This window comes from Rhineura floridana, chromosome 3 (genome assembly GCF_030035675.1).
Source record: "Rhineura floridana isolate rRhiFlo1 chromosome 3, rRhiFlo1.hap2, whole genome shotgun sequence".
Lineage (NCBI taxonomy): Eukaryota > Metazoa > Chordata > Lepidosauria > Squamata > Rhineuridae > Rhineura > Rhineura floridana.
Genome location: NC_084482.1, coordinates 29,658,546 through 29,674,444, shown reverse-complemented (window position 1 = coordinate 29,674,444; position 15,899 = coordinate 29,658,546). Strand labels below are relative to the sequence as shown.

The 15,899-nt window shown below is 44.8% G+C and overlaps 1 protein-coding gene across 6 annotated transcripts in view; it reads left to right on the top strand.

Moving 5' to 3' along the window:
• The window catches only part of SMARCC2 (SWI/SNF related, matrix associated, actin dependent regulator of chromatin subfamily c member 2), a 34,727-nt gene extending 19,435 nt beyond the window's left edge, over positions 1-15,292 (top strand). Inside the window, exons 16-29 of one of the 6 annotated variants that reach the window (XM_061615158.1) lie at positions 136-249; positions 619-772; positions 1,632-1,724; positions 2,251-2,370; positions 2,757-2,819; positions 3,798-4,056; positions 5,226-5,387; positions 6,066-6,124; positions 6,654-6,783; positions 7,432-7,598; positions 8,371-8,505; positions 9,050-9,425; positions 12,161-12,529; positions 14,806-15,292. In XM_061615158.1, the coding sequence (XP_061471142.1) occupies positions 136-249; positions 619-772; positions 1,632-1,724; positions 2,251-2,370; positions 2,757-2,819; positions 3,798-4,056; positions 5,226-5,387; positions 6,066-6,124; positions 6,654-6,783; positions 7,432-7,598; positions 8,371-8,505; positions 9,050-9,425; positions 12,161-12,529; positions 14,806-14,882 (2,278 nt within the window). In that variant the 3' untranslated portion in view covers positions 14,883-15,292. Of the gene's footprint in view, positions 1-135; positions 250-618; positions 773-1,631; positions 1,725-2,250; positions 2,371-2,756; positions 2,820-3,797; positions 4,057-5,225; positions 5,550-6,065; positions 6,131-6,653; positions 6,784-7,431; positions 7,599-8,370; positions 8,506-9,049; positions 9,426-12,160; positions 12,530-14,805 lie in introns of all 6 variants that reach the window. The other 5 variants (XM_061615157.1, XM_061615156.1, XM_061615155.1 and 2 more) reach the window with 5 other exon arrangements.
• The last annotated feature ends 607 nt before the right edge of the window (positions 15,293-15,899 follow it).

Genomic DNA, 15,899 nt, shown 5'->3' with positions numbered 1-15,899 from the left:
TAGTCAATCTGAATAAAAGCAAAGGTCCTGAACTGGCTTTTGTGGTATATGAGAGAGAATAGGCTTAATCTCAGGGTGAAGGGAGTTGTAAATAGTGGTACGGAGTGTCTAATTTTTCTTCCTGCTGCACTTCAGCTACTTGGCATATCGCAATTTCATGATTGACACGTACCGGCTCAATCCACAAGAGTACCTAACCTCAACTGCCTGCCGTCGGAACCTGGCTGGGGATGTGTGTGCCATCATGCGGTACGTTGAGAAACAGAATGGCTGAGCAAAGCAAAAGGACAGAGGCTGTCTCTTGCATTATGTTTTTTGTACAGCACTTAATGCAACAGGATTGTTTTCCTCATTTCTTAGCTGCCATTGTGTTTAATAGTGAAAATGTTGTAAAGGTGATGATAAGGTTGATTTGACATGACCTTGAAGTTTGTTGACGAAGGAACAAACGTTTTGGCTTGAGCATCTTCTTGTTTGACAAAACTGATCTTCCTTATGTGGCTATTTAGCAAATAATTTGTCCAGGGCTGGAAGTCCAACTCCTGATCCTCTTAAAAGCAGAGCATAGAATTTGCCACATGGTTGAGCTTTCAGTCCAACTCTGATCCTCCTGTGCAGAGTCCACGCCTTCCTGGAACAGTGGGGACTCATTAATTACCAAGTGGATGCAGAGAGCCGGCCGACCCCCATGGGACCACCACCTACATCTCACTTCCATGTTCTGGCTGACACCCCTTCAGGATTGGTGCCACTGCAGCCCAAAACACCCCAGGTAGGGCTGGTATGGAAGAGCATGAGAAGAACCTGAGGAGAAAGTTCTACCGTTTCATGTATTTATTTAAGTTTTTTATAACTTGCCATATTAAAAATCTTCAAGGGGTGGCTTATAAAACATGTTATAAACAACATGAAATTATACCAGAATTTAAAAACACCTGATAAAAATGAGCTAGTAGCCACATCAGAAATGGGGGGGGGGTAGTAATTAGGGCAACCCGTCTTGGCCTGTATCTAAAAAGGCAATAAGGAGCAAAGGGAACTTACTATGGAGGGAGTTTTACATTTGTGCAAGCTAGAATTGCCTTACTATCTTCAGACTGTTCCTGCTTCTTTTTTAAAAAACATTTCTTTATTCAATTTTCAGATTTGTTTACAGAAAATGGTCAACAATTAAAACCACTTAACTCCCCCAACCACACCCCATCCCCCCTGAGTGCACTTTCCAAATTTTGATATCTAGGAAATAGACGGAGATAGTCAAATAACAATAATACGTTATAGACCATAAGTGTACCGGCAAAATACCCAACCAGCTGTCCTTGTGTGAAGCTGGCAGTACTATTACACCACCTGGTCGCATCACATGTGTGAACAGAGGATACCATAACTCCAGGAAGGTGTCATTTTTCGTTATGCCCTGAAGTACTCTTATTGGGGACTGTGAGTTTCTCAGCCAGCAGCATTGTCCATATTGTAGTCCATCAACTGTGAATTGTAAAGGGCGTGTCATATTGCCAGTGGTGTGCTGTCCCTGCTTCTTAGAAAGATGGATGCTTTCTTTGTTTCCCACCCTAAAATACTGGTGTAAATGGGAGATTTGGGCTCAGTGCAGAATCTTGCTTACTCTTCAGGGTCGTCAGAGTGATAGTGACACCAAGACTGGACGAAAAAGCAAGGAGATTGAGGACCTTGTCACCGAGACGGGGAAGGGGAAACCTGAGATGGTAGGAGAAAGGAGAACTTCTGGAGGCGGGGCTGTAAATTGGCAGTGTTTGTGGGAGCTCAAGACTGGGGCTGCATGGCGTTTTTCCACACAAAGAATTGTGGAACTCTAGGCCAATCTGTTGAGCTTCTTAGGAATAAGAGCGGAATTGTCACATCTTCCATTTTAGTGGTTTGTTCAATGTTACTGGATATAGTTTTCCTCATAGGCTACATAACTATGAAGTTTCATTGTTGGAGACCAAGAAAGGCAAGTTTTTACAAAGGCATAAAAAAGAAGGCATCTTCAAATAAACTTCCATGGCAAATTCAAATCCATCCAAGAAGCAGACAGGATATATGTTTTCACAGTACAGGTGTCTGGTTGCTGCAAATCATGGCATGGTCTGTGGTGTAAATTAGGCACAAATAAAAGGCAGAGATGGATGTGTATCCTTTTTATGGATGGCACTGAACTTTCAAGTAGCCCATGGGAGGGGTTTAGGACTTTGATTACAACACAGGGAGCTCATTCTTTCATCTTCACAGCAAACCACAGCTTCCCAGCAGATGCTGAATTTCCCTGACAAGAGCAAGGAGAAGCCACCGGACATGCAAAACTTTGGACTTCGCACTGACATGTACACCAAGAAGAATGCTCCTTCCAAGGTAAAGGGTAGGGAGAGGGTGGATTTGCTCATCTCATGTGCAGCAGACCTCCAGAACACAATGGGTTAACTCCACCACTGCCTAGAACAGGCAGGGACACTTGACTGAGTCAGTAGTTATGCCACCAGCTTCTTCTAGCGTCTCCCCAATTTTGACCCAAGGCTGGCTAGAAAGAGTGTGCGACCGAAGAATAGAAAGTCAGCCTGTGCAGAAAGCCCTCTCCAAGGCAGCCATGCCAAAAACAAATGTAGGGAAAGAAAGACATGCATCATCATGGATCTGATGATTAGAGCGTAAGGCTAGAGGCCCCCTGCACACCAACCAGAAGGAACATTCACAGTAAGTGGCCAGTGTTACATTCTAATGCACCCTTCCTTTCCCTGCAGAGCAAAGCTGCTGCCAGTGCTACTCGTGAATGGACAGAGCAGGAGACGTTGCTGCTGCTGGAGGTGAGTGTCAGTAGCTCTTGATTAATGATAGACCATGAACTGGTTTCATGTAATTGCTTGTCATTTTTCTTCTAAAGATGCTTTTATCTCTAAGACCTCAACCTGTTTCCATTTTAGCTCCTAAATTTTATGTTGAGTTGATGTTTTTCATATGAGGAAATGGTGTTTTGAAAAAGAAGATAACAGAACATTTCCATAACAAAAAAGTTTTGAAAACAGTGCAATAAAAAATTTGTGGGGTTTTGTTAGTTCAGGCCATCATACTTGGGTGTGTGTACACATGAATAAGGATGGTGATGTTCAGAATCTGGTGTGTGCTGTTTTTTTTATGGCAATTTTTGTTCATGCCCTTAGCAGATTTTTGTACCACTTTTCATCAAAAATTATACATTTCATAGAAATTGTATTCTTTCCAGCACCATCTGTCTAAATTAGATGCCCCTTTCAAAAAAATTTGAAGATAAAAAAGGATGATGGGCTTCTCACTTGAAGACCTTTGATTATTCAAAGATAATACCTTAATACAGTAAAAGGGTCCTTTTCCTTTTGACATGAAGCCCTGAAGATAGAATCATGATCGGGAAAAAAAACTATGGTTAAATATGGCATCTGAATTCATAAACCATGGCTAAGGATTGGGGAAGGCTCTGGGTGGATCACATGCTTTGAATGTGAAGAGTTCTAGGTTCAATCACTGGCATCTCTAGATAGGACTGGATTTTCAAGAATTTATCTCGTGACACACAAATACATAAAAACAACAAAATTTAGAATACATTTATTTAAGAACTACTCTAAATGTGGGGACGGAATGCCAGTCTGAACGCATCAGTAGAGGATGCTCAGGTTCAGGCAAAATCTCTAAATAGCTTCAGGCATGTATAATGTCTAATGTGGTGCTACTGATTGACCGCTTCTAATCCTTGCCCTTTGCTGTTCCTGTCGAATGTGTCATCATTTCTCTTAACTGCTTTTTAGGCCCTGGAGATGTACAAGGATGACTGGAACAAGGTTTCAGAGCATGTTGGCAGCCGCACCCAGGATGAGTGCATTCTGCACTTTCTGCGTCTCCCCATTGAGGATCCTTACCTGGAGGACTCTGAGGCCTCACTTGGGCCTCTAGCCTATCAACCCATTCCCTTCAGCCAGTCAGGCAACCCTGTTATGAGCACTGTCGCCTTCCTGGCTTCTGTTGTGGACCCTCGAGTGGCATCTGCAGCAGCCAAGTCAGCCCTAGGTAATTAACTGAGATTTATGAGCAGGCTATACTCCTCTCACCTTCCCCAACTGGCAAGCCCAGATTCTGCAAGCAGAGTACATGAAAATTAAGCAATTCTGCTTCTGAGATTAAGATGGTTACAGAATCTTAGACTTTTTTTCCTCTTGGGGAAAGAGAAGATAATTAGGTTTGGAAATGGGTGGGGTTATAGAGCAGGATCCAGGACACCATATCAGCGCCCAGCAGAAACCAGGAAATTCTGTCCAGCCTCATCCTCTTAAGAGTTCACATTGTACTGCCCATCTGTTATCAAGCTTTTCTCTACAGCAAAAAAGACTAGGAACTTGAAGTTTTAAAAACCAAAGCTGAGGATCTCAGGATGCCGCGTTCTGGGCCGGCATCCTGGGAACCAGTAAGATGATTTCATGCTCTTATTTATGTGATGCTATTGCACAGACTGAACTTGGATTGGAAACTCCTAAACAACCCTTCTTCTTGTTGAACATTATTCTCTCTCTCCCTCCCCCACCCATTGTTGGTCTGATATATCCAAGCTTGCTACTTTCTGAAAGCCCAGCCGCCACTCTTTAAATGCTCCACTCCACAGTCTCAGTTTGTAAGAAACATGAGGCCACTTTACACAGTGTAGCTGAAATGCAATATGGGTTTATGGTTCAGGGGGTTTTGGTTAATCAAAAACTCCTTACAGAACGTATCTGTATTGAAACACCCAATTCTCAACGTTCTGTGTTAATGTTTTTGGTGTGTGATTTATAGGTACTTGCTAAAACCCTAACATATGAAGCAGCACAACACATGTGGTGTTGGAGTCAGCTGCTGTCCACAAGATACAAAAGACTTGATACTTGGAAGGTGCATCCATTGGCACTCAGAAACTGGGCTGGGCTGTGGTGTGGTGGGTGTTGAGATGAGATGCCAATTGCTGCCAGAGCAAAGACATCTGGTCAGATCCGGTTCTTTTGCTCCTGTGTCTCCTTGGCCTCTGCAGCTCTTGCCTATCTCCGCCACTTCCTTTAGGAGAGGCGCAATAGCATTTCTTCCTGGTCCCAGCACCCGCATCACCATGCCCATCTACCCTCTCCCTTGATCCTTTTTGCATGCACCATTTTGCCACCTGTTGCTCTGAAGAGAGCCTTTCAGCTGACTCTTTTGGCTCTCTTCTGCAGAGGAGTTCTCCAAGATGAAGGAGGAGGTGCCCACAGCCTTGGTTGAAGCTCATGTCCGCAAGGTGGAGGAAGCTGCCAAGGTGACAGGCAAGGCAGACCCGGCATTTGGTCTGGAAAGCAGCGGAATTGCAGGAACCACATCCGATGAGCTGGAGAGAATAGGTGAGGGGGGCGAGCGGGGCGCCTTCCGCGCTTCATCCCGCGAAGCGCCTTCGGTGGACCTCGCCCAGTGTGCGGTGGGGACTAAGAAGGGTGCCGAGACGCAGGAAACCAGAGCCGGCCTGGCTTCCGGCCTGGAGCTCACACTCAATCGCCTGGCACAGGGTAAGGGATCCCCATCGTCACTCTGTCTAACCTCCCACCCCGACAGACTGGGCAGATTGAGGGTTGGGCTATGTGACTAAAGCTTTTTGCCCTCTGAAGAGGAAACGGACTGGTTCACTGAGTTAGCGAATGGGTTCTGGGGCCTTCCTTCTCGGGAGATACCTGGTTTCAAGTGGGAGCCGAGCAATGGAGGGAAGGTGGAGACTGCCATTTGGACTTTTTCCTCTCTAAGGTGCCCCAGCCCAGACCCTGCGCCTCAGGTCTGGGAGACCAGTAGTCAGCAAAGAGTTTGTTGGGCCTTAGTCTGTTGAGCCCCTCAGTTGTCGCTCTTTGTAAGGGTGCAGATTTCCATGCATTCTCTTGGCCCCTTGTTCCTTTTAGAGCAGTCTTTCCCCACTCCCATTCATTATTCAAACTCTTTTTTCCCCCTTGGGGGTGGGTGGGAGTCTTACTCGCAGGCTCTAATATTGTTATCTCTTTATTTTTTCTTGTCCTGCTTATTGGTTCCTTGTTCAGAAGAGAGCTGTCCTGATGAGAACCGGGCAGAACCGCCATCATCTGAAGAGAAGAAAGAGGTGAAGGTGCGGGAGGGCATGGAAGAACTCTGATGCATGTTCAGCAAAAACGGTTCTAATCCACCTCCTGAAGCATGGTTTATGGGGCATGTGTAGGTAGGGGAAGAAGGAAACTGAGGGATGCCTCACAGAACCCCACAATGTGTTCGCAGAGTCAGGCTGCAACTTTTCTAACTATTCTAAAGTAAGGCACCATGTCATCTCACTAGCAACTAACCTTACCTCAAAGTCCTTCACTCTATTGATCATTGAGCAGGGGGTTGGACTTGATGGCCTTATAGGCCCCTTCCAACTCTACTATTCTATGATTCTATTAATTTTCTAATTGCAATTTTTCCTGGTCTGCTATCCTGGCCTCTAGAATAATAAGTATAGATCCTCTGCTCGAGTTCTGAAACTTTTCCAGCTGTGTCTTCTAGAGCGTGTATATGAGCCCCATGCATTAACTACTGGTCATGTCCTGGGAGGGATTGAGAACCTTTAAGAGGAGCTAGATAGCTGTTGGAATCAAGCCCTTCTCTCAATGCAGGAACCAAGAGAAGGAGCCCTGGAGGAGGAAGTGAAGGAGAAACTTGGAGAAGCGCCTAGGAAAGAGGAGGATAAAAGTAAAGAGGCTGATGGCGAGAAGGAAATGGACAAGAGTGATGGGGACACCATGGGTGAGCACCACCTTCTGGGTAATGGCAAGTCTTGTAACACAGCTAGCTCACTAGGATCCTAAACTGAGTTGGGGTGCTATGTTCTAAAGCAAGGGTGGGGAACCTGTGGCTCTCCAGATATTACTGGACTACAACTCATCCACAATTTTTAGCCTTGCTGGGACTGATGGGAGTTGGGAGTCTAATGACATCTGGAGAGCCACAGGATCCTCACACCTGTTCTAAAGTCTCAGCTAGAGATATTGTTGTTTTCAGCACGGTACAGCACAGCATATAGCTTGCCTCTTAAAGGCATAGGAACCTAATGGCGATGGGGAGAGCTCTGCCACTAGAAAATCAAAATGTTTGTGATTGGTAGTGTTGGTCAGAGTGGAGAGTGTTAGGATAGAAGGTGAGTTAACAGAGCAACTAAGCATGCGTTGCTGTAGACAACTAGTACCAAGAAGTAAACATCCCCTCCTGAGTTTCTGGCCATCCCTCCCACTCTGCCATTCCACTGATGTCTCATCAGCCTTTTGAGTACATGAATAAAGGTGCAGCGATGAACTCTGGCATTGATGGATATCCTGCCTCTTTTTAAGCAACAATAGAAGAGAAGATCATTCTCTCCCCCCCCCCCAATTCCCATATTTTTTTTCTGCTCCTCAGCTGATGGAGAAAAAGAGAAAGAACCCAAGGATAGTACGGAAGAAGGACCCAAAGATCTTGCAGAGACTGAGGCTGAGCGAAAGACGAAGGTGGAGAGGGACATTGGCGAAGGTAACCTCTCCACTGCAGCAGCTGCTGCTTTGGCTGCGGCTGCAGTAAAGGCAAAGGTGAGTGACTGCGAATGGCAGGATTCTTTGTAGGGCAGATTAAAATGTTGTCATTTGCATCTGTCGTTGGAACTAAAAGAGAGAGCAAGGGGCCAGCAAACAGCATTTATTTATCCATGTAATTTATGGGCTGCTTTCCCATTCTAAAAATGCATAAAGTGGCTTACAGAAGGTATAAATCACATAAAACAAAACAGCAAGCAGAAGCAATTTTTTTTAAAATTAAAACTCAGTATAATGAATATAAATTACAAGAAAGTCCCAAAAACCATTGAGGGCTGCTCTAACATAGTATGAGTTAGAAGGTTCCCAGTTCAAATTGCACCTCAGCCATGAGTTTACATGATCTCTTTAGGGAAGCTACTAACTCTTGGCCACAATTCCTCATCTGGAAAATACTGACTTGCCTTATGCCATTGTTAGAATTGCTGAGATAATGTATGTGATGGTGTTAGTGAGTTAGTAGAACTATTAAGTATTCCTGTGCATTCAGGTGTTCTTGTCTCACCTGCGTAAGTAGCCTATAAATCATGGATTGGAGTTCTGAGCCAAGTTTTTAATCAGCCAATCTCTCAGGCATTTAGACATTAAGGCTTAAGGTGTGGGGTAATGGAAGGCTTCTGAAGATGTAGAAAATGGATGTGTCTTAGGAGTGGGAACAGGGCCATCTTCCTCTGTTGGGAGGTTCTTGTCCCTGGATTGTTTTGGGGAGTTCTGAGGGTCATGATGTTTCCTGAGTGTTGACCTTCCCTCTCTCATTTTTTCTCTGCAGCACTTGGCAGCAGTGGAAGAGCGCAAGATCAAGTCACTGGTTGCCTTGTTGGTGGAGACACAGATGAAAAAGCTTGAGATCAAACTGAGGCACTTTGAGGAGCTGGAGACCATCATGGATCGGGAGCGTGAGGCAGTGAGTCTGCTTGGGTCCTCTTGACATCAGCATTGCTTGCTCAGTATTAAAATGCAACTTGTGTGTGTGTTTTCAGGTTGGGGTTGTTGTTTTTTTTTTGACAGAACTCCTGCTCCAGGAGCTGTCACAATCCCTGTACGGTGACAGTTTATTTTGTAGTTTTGTGGGTTAATGGCCACAGTTCTCCTTACTTTCAGCCAGGCAGTGGTCCGTCTTATGAGGGTGTAAAGTGCTCTGAAGGCACTTGCTGGAGCTGAGTAGGTTTGGGCCCAGCTGATGCCTAGAGCTGCAATCTGACACATACATGTCTACTCAGAAGTAAGCTCCATTGTGCTCAATGGGACTTACTCCCAAGTAAGTGTGTATTGGATTGCCGTGTGGGAGAGTTAAGTTTATTTCATGTTTAGTGAAATGACAGAATAAGGATTTGTGGTTATGTTTGGGAAAGTAAAGAAACCAAGATAAATATTGCAATAAAGCAATATGCAAGGGGATTAAGAGTGAAGACCTTGCCATGCTTAACCTGCTCCTGACCTCTCTGTAGCTGGAGTACCAGAGACAGCAGCTCCTGGCTGACCGACAGGCCTTTCACATGGAGCAGCTCAAGTATGCCGAGATGCGTGCCCGCCAGCAGCATTTCCAGCAGATGCACCAACAGCAGCAACAGCAGCAGCCACCACCATCTCTCTCTATGGGCTCGCAGCCCCTCCCTTCTTCAGGGGCTCCTTTGGCACCAGCTGCACACTCCATGCCCATCTCCCAGGCATCTGTGCCGGCCACCAGCACCACGGGACAGCCCAGTAGTTTGGCTCAAACAGAACAGATTGGGCAGCCAGCAACAGCTCAACCACAGCCGGCAGCCACTGGAACTCCACAGACAGGCCCGGGTCAAACGGGACAGCCTTCTGCAGGTTCTCATGGTGAGTGGGAGAAACTGTTCATTTGATCCAGTAAGGGCAGAATGAGACGGAGGAGACTGGCTCTGTGGCAGGGCACAAGCTTTATGTTTTGAAAACTTCAGGTTCAATTTTTCATTTTTCAATAGCAGTCCTAAGAAGGATGCACTTAGGCCTTGGAGAGCTTCTCCTATCAGAGCAGATAGACCAAAGGTCTGTCTCAATCAGGGCCAGCACCAGAAATGAGGGGGGTCCCAAAACAAGGCGCCTTCTGGTGGAAGTGCTGTGCCACTCTTGTGCCCCTTCATATGTCCCTGGTGCCTCATCAGTAAGCTTACAGATAGGGATCCCCCCTTTCCCCTTTTTTTATTAGTGTGGTGAGTGTGCAGTGAAGTGCTGGTTGTGGCCGCAGGTGCCTGCCATCTTCATTTCCCCAGAATGTGTCTGGGCCCTGATCAAAACAAGAAAAAAAAGGGAGGAGGGATGTTGGCCACTCGCATCAGCCCCAGGGCCTAGCATTTGCCTGACCATGCTAGGTGCTGACACCAGACCTGGACTCTAAGGCAGCGTCATAAGTCCATATGCACAACAAGGTTGAAAACTACAACCTGAGATCAAACATTAAGGGCAGGGTAGCCAACATGGTGCCCTCCAGATGTGGCAGAACTACAACTTTCATCATCGCTAACCATTTGAGCATGCTGCCTAGGACTGATGGGAGTTGTAGTTCAGCATCATCCGGAGGGCACCACATTGGCAACCTCTGCAATAGGGAATATTTAAGTCGCTAATGCGGTGCCAGCCAGGTGTTAGCGTTGGACTCCAACACCCATCCACCACAGCAGGCATAGCCAGTGATCAGGGATTATGGGAGTTGTAGTCCAGAAACATCTGGAGGACGCCACACTGAATACCCATGACCTAATGGAACAAGCTTCTTACAGAAGTGGTTACAGAACTCCCTTTCTTAGAGCTTTTCAAGAGTCTGAACTGCCACTGCGGGGGGATGCTTTAGATATCTCCAACAAGCAGTAAATTGGATGTTCTCAAGTGCGTGATTCTCAGTAGGTTAGCAAAGACTCTGTATGACAGCTGCAAGAAATTCCCACTATAAAGCTACAATAACACCGTTCCAAATTGCTTCCTGGAATGAGGACAGTTTGGCAATGGCCAGAAAGAGCATTACTCAGATATGCCAAGAATCTCTCTCATTCTTTACTTCCAGGTTTTTGACTAGAGGTGTCTTCTCTCCCTGCACTTCTGATCCCACCATCATTGTGTGGGTGTGTTTCCTGCAGCACCTCCCCCCCCAAAAATCATGGAAGCAGGGGATCAGATCACAAGTCATTTGTTGAGAACATGGTGGCAACTCCTGCAAAAACAAACCCAGCTCTTCTTTGCCTTCAAAAGTGCAAGTGCAGGAGGCAGCATTCTCAATTACATTTCAGATGTGGTTAAAGGAAGTGCTTGCTGCTTGCGCCACTCAGATGTGATAAAAATTGAAAAGGGACTAGGATACATTATGGATGAAGATGACCTACAATCTCCTGACTGGGAATGATTGTTGTCTTAAGCCCTGTTTGTATAATACCCACCCCACATGCACATGTCCACTGAACAATGAAGAGGGAAGCGGAACTCTTCCCCATTTTTGTCCCATCCATTATATCCCCATGCACAAACACACAGGTGCTGCAACATCTGAAAGCCCCCCCACCCCAGTATACAGTTGTATGCATGTAGGCTCTTCACCCAGTTGGAAATCCTAGTGCGATCAGGGTTCCCATTCATCTGGAGATCCTCTTTGTCCCAGCTATCATGGAAACAAGGCTGAGGGGGACAAGAAATAGGACCTTCTCAGTGGCTGACCAATGTTACAGAGCATTTTACTCCATGAAATTCAGATGACTCCCATCTTCGATTGCCTTTCACTGGCTTGTGAAGACTTTAGCAGACTTTTGTCAGTCAGGGTTGGTTTTAGTAGAAAACCTGTGTTTTAACTGCTGTGCCTGTCATTGTTGAGTTGCTTATATTGTAATTATACTGTAGGTATATTTTTAATTTCTGATGGTTGTATTATGATTTTATAATATTATATTTTTATATTGTGATTATAATTTATGTAAGCCACTTGATGGAATACCAGAGTTGTTAGAAAGGTGGGGTATAAATGTTTCTATGACTAAAATAAATAGGCTCCTTGTTCAGATGGTCATTCTGATTGTGGACGTCGGCGATGGGTGAGGACCACTGGGCATGATCCGCCCTCTTACTAGGTGTACACATGAGGTGGTGATATGAACAGGCTTTAGCAACTGTACAAACCAGTAAACTCTGTGGTTCTGTTTCAAAGGACAGGAAAAAAAGACTTGGATCTGGAAAATGTGGGTTAAGGCTAAGATATACCACGGTGGTCTGATAGCCTTGGGGCGGGGGGACTTCCACATTTTTATGGGGGACAATATTTCCTGTTCTAGTTACAAGTCACCCTGATAAATGCTATGATGATGCCTACTTAAGAATGAGATATTCCAGCATTAGTCTCCAGGTGGTTACATAGGTCCTTGATAGGATTATGTTTTGTTCCCAATTTAGTATTATAGGCTGGATGAAAGGTGAAGTATGTAGTATGTGTTTTCTGGTCATGCATGCTTAGAAGCCTAGCGCTTAAAGCCCCAGTGGATGCAAATGAATAATCTTGCTTACCTGCATAAGTGTCACTTAATTAGCTCTTTATTTCTCTGTCTCTCTCTCTAAAGCCCAGCCTCCGTTCCCCAGCCAGCAGCCATCGTCCCAGATTCTCCCCGGGGCAGTCCCAGCAACCGTTCACCCTGCCATGGCTGGTAATATCCCCTTGGCTCTGCCTTTTGGAATGCCTGCCTCCATCCCATTTAGCATGGCTAGTAACGTAACAGACTCCATCGGCATTAACTTCCCTGCTAACACGCCCATCCATCCAGTGCATGGTAACCTTGCGTGCAGCATGGCTAATCCGCCCATCGTCAACGTCTCTAGCACCCTGCACCCTCCTGCCACCCCACTGCCTCACGGTTCCGCAGCTGCCCAGAGCCCGGCTATTGTGGCAGCAATGCAGGGCAGCCTCCTTTCAAATGCTGGTGTCGCATCAGGTGAGAATTGACCTGGAGATTATGGTGGGATGGTAGAGGGAGAGATGATTTCACGTAAGGACTTCCAAGATGCTGTGTAAGATCATTGGGCTCAGGGCTGCTTTATTTGACATTGCCGAAGCTTCCCCATCTATGTTCCTGTGGCAAAATAAATTCATCACACGTCACTCGTGAATGGTGAACATGTTTGTTTGTTCCCTCTACACCAGGGGTGGGGTAGCTTTAGCCCTACAGGTGTTGTTGTACTCCAAACTCCCATCAGCCCTAGCCAGTATGGTCACTGGTTAGGAATGATGGTAGTTCAGGAGCATCTTGAGGGCCACAGCTTTCCCATCCCTGCCTTACTTAATACAGCCAGGGAACTGGATATTCTTGAATCTCTTCTTAAGTTAAGATCCTATCAAGGAGGAAGTTGTCTTTCTCTCTTAGATGTGTTGAGCTTAAGCCTATTAAGGGCTGTATTATTCCTGGATAAGTTCTTTTTTTCTCTTCTCTCTGCCCTACGGAGAAATTATGCCCATGTTGGGAAAATGTCATTTTTGTTAATTTTTTAAAATTAAATTTATATATTGCCCTTCCTCCCAGAAGGAGCCCATTTGTGAAGTGGCCATGTGTCTGATGTATCTCAGTATGAAATCACGCATAAGCTGTGCAGTTATGTAGTAGGATTAGCTTTGAGTTGCATAAACCAGCCCAAAGACGGTACATATATACACCACCCCAGATCAGCCTCACCATTCTCCCGTCTCACACAGGGAGAGAAAAAAAGACTGTCCCTTAGAGGAGGAGTTCCTATGTATGCATAACATTCTACATGTGACCATATTTAGATACCTTTTTGCTTTTAAAAGCACATGGTTGCCTAGAGACAGAATCTTCTCTTACCCTTCATTAGTATACAGGCATTGGTTCCTCCTCCCACTCCTACTGCTTTCTGCATCTGGGATAAATAACAATTAGCCAGATTGTTATATATTTACTTAACTGGACATCTTGTTTTACTAGTGACAGTTGGAAGCCTTTTTTCTGAAATTGGAATTTTGTGTTCCTCCACTGGCCAAGGACATGTGAAGGAAAGAACTCTTGCAGTTGGCTTTAGGAGGATAAAGAGAGATAATAGCAAGGGCTGGGGCCCATAGGGAGTGGAGGGAAGCTTTTTTACCTTCTGACTACTGGAAGGGTCCGCCTAAGCTTTAATGAAAGCAGCCTGTATTTTGTAAGAGTTGCCAATGAAACTCTGTAAAGTGTCATGTATATGGATAGCTCTGAATAAATATTTTCTCCGTAACCTTTGGGGCTAGAAACTTTCTCTCTCAAAAAATGCAGCATCTCATATTGTCTTGTTTGAGTTAGGAAGATGGCTTTTCTGTCCAGGATCCTTCCACTATTTTCCTCCTTCCAAGCATCAGAAATGATAGCAGCTGGAATGGCATGCAATGCGCTACTGTTTGGAAATGTATCTCATATGCGTTGGTTGGCATGGCTTGCTTGAGCCATCTTGAATTACTTTCACTAGAGCCACAGATATCTATGCTGTGAGCCTTGCTTTTTCTTACCTTCCAGTTGCGTTCTATTATAAAGAGTTTGACTGAATCAGGAATGAGAATTGGGTTCTCCCTCAGAGCAGCAGTAGGTTAACTATCCTTTAATGACCAAGCCATAACCTTATCACATCTGCTGTAGAATGTGATGTGTTATTGCACATATGAAACAGCTAGCCCCTTCCTTCTCAGAACATGTCACAAAGGAAGCTGACAGTGCAACAAGCTCTGCCTTTGCTACTTCTTCACCTGTTCTCTGTTTCAGAGTTTAATGAAGGTATTTTTAAGGATTTGTGCTGTGATGATGCTCTTCAGTGTTGGAAGAAAATGCTTCCAAATTTACAAGGGATTTAAACTCTTCTGAAATTGATTTTATAGGGATTCGAGATGAAGCATTTAATGCCCACTGTCTTCCTCTTGGGCTACTGAAACTATCATGATGCTGGGATCAGACAGGGCAACAGGCTAAAGAGACTGCCTGGCAGTAAAAGGAATAGGGAGGTTGATCCTGCTTTCAAGTTTGTTCACACAATGGATACTAATGCTCAAATTCCCTCCATTAAGTGTCTGCAGTAAATGAGACCAAAGTTGCGTAACTATTGGCATGCCCATATTTATGTATTGCACAAATAAAAATTACAGCAAGGCCCTTGTATTTGCAGCACTATTGCCCTTTTGATCTCATGAAAACCTTCAGTAAGATGACTTGTATCTCTTTCCCCCCTTTTAACCCAGATCAAGGACCTTCACTTCAGCCGGATCCCATCACTCCCAGCCCAAACACGGCCACACCAGTCCCACCCACACAGTGAGAAGCTACAAGTACTCTTTCTTGATGCCTCCTTGATGAGCCCTGACCACTTGGAAGGACAGGAAACCCCAAATCGTGTTAAACATGGATTCTATTTGGATGGGTTTTAAAAAAGGCTTCACAATAGTATCCAAGGAGAAAGAAGATTTGGCTCTATTGTCTCCCTTCCCGTGTGTGTCTCTGCTCCATCTCATGCTCCCAGTGCTTTTTTTGTATCCAGTTGTACCAAGACTTTTTATTTAAAGGTGTTTCTAATTGGTGGGGGGGGGGTGGAGAAGAATCTGTCTCCTAACAGCCACTGCTATTTATAGAGGGCTTTGATTTTAAACATGGTTCAAAAGGGAGTTTAACTCCCCCTTGTATGTGTTTGTCTCGCTTTTTTTTTAACAATAAAGAAAAATTACATTATTATTATTTATTACATTTGTATACTGCTCCATAGCCGAAGCTCTCTGGGTGGTTTACAACCTCCTACATTGGGAAAGTAATCTTGTTGGGAGAGCGCATGTTACAGGGAAGACAGTATGGTGGCCTGAGGGGACTCAGTGTTGTACCTGAGCTATGTTTAAATACACTGATGCTTATGCAGGAAAAGCATACTTATGTGTAGTTCGTGCATAAAAGAAAGCTATTAACTCTCACAGCTACATGCTAAAACTACATTGGTTTTCAATAGGGCAGCAGTATTTGGTTTTGAAAACGAAAAGTTGTTAGTCATCTGAAGTTTTTTTCTTTTAAAGCTGAATAAATATTTGTTGGGATGGCTTAGTTTGAATTACAACTGAAGCAGTCTCCTAACATGAAAAAGACAAAATCAAGTAACCCCAAAAACAATGAAAATTGTTTTGAAAAAGACTGAAAAAGTCAAAGAACATAGTTTTGAAAAGACAAACGAGACTAGTCTATGGCATCTGCAGCTGCCACTTGTGAGAAACTCTGTATTTGTGAAACAGGATCAATCCAAGAGATCTTGACACAGTCATTTGAGGTGTCTAGAGAAATTGTTGCAATGGCTACA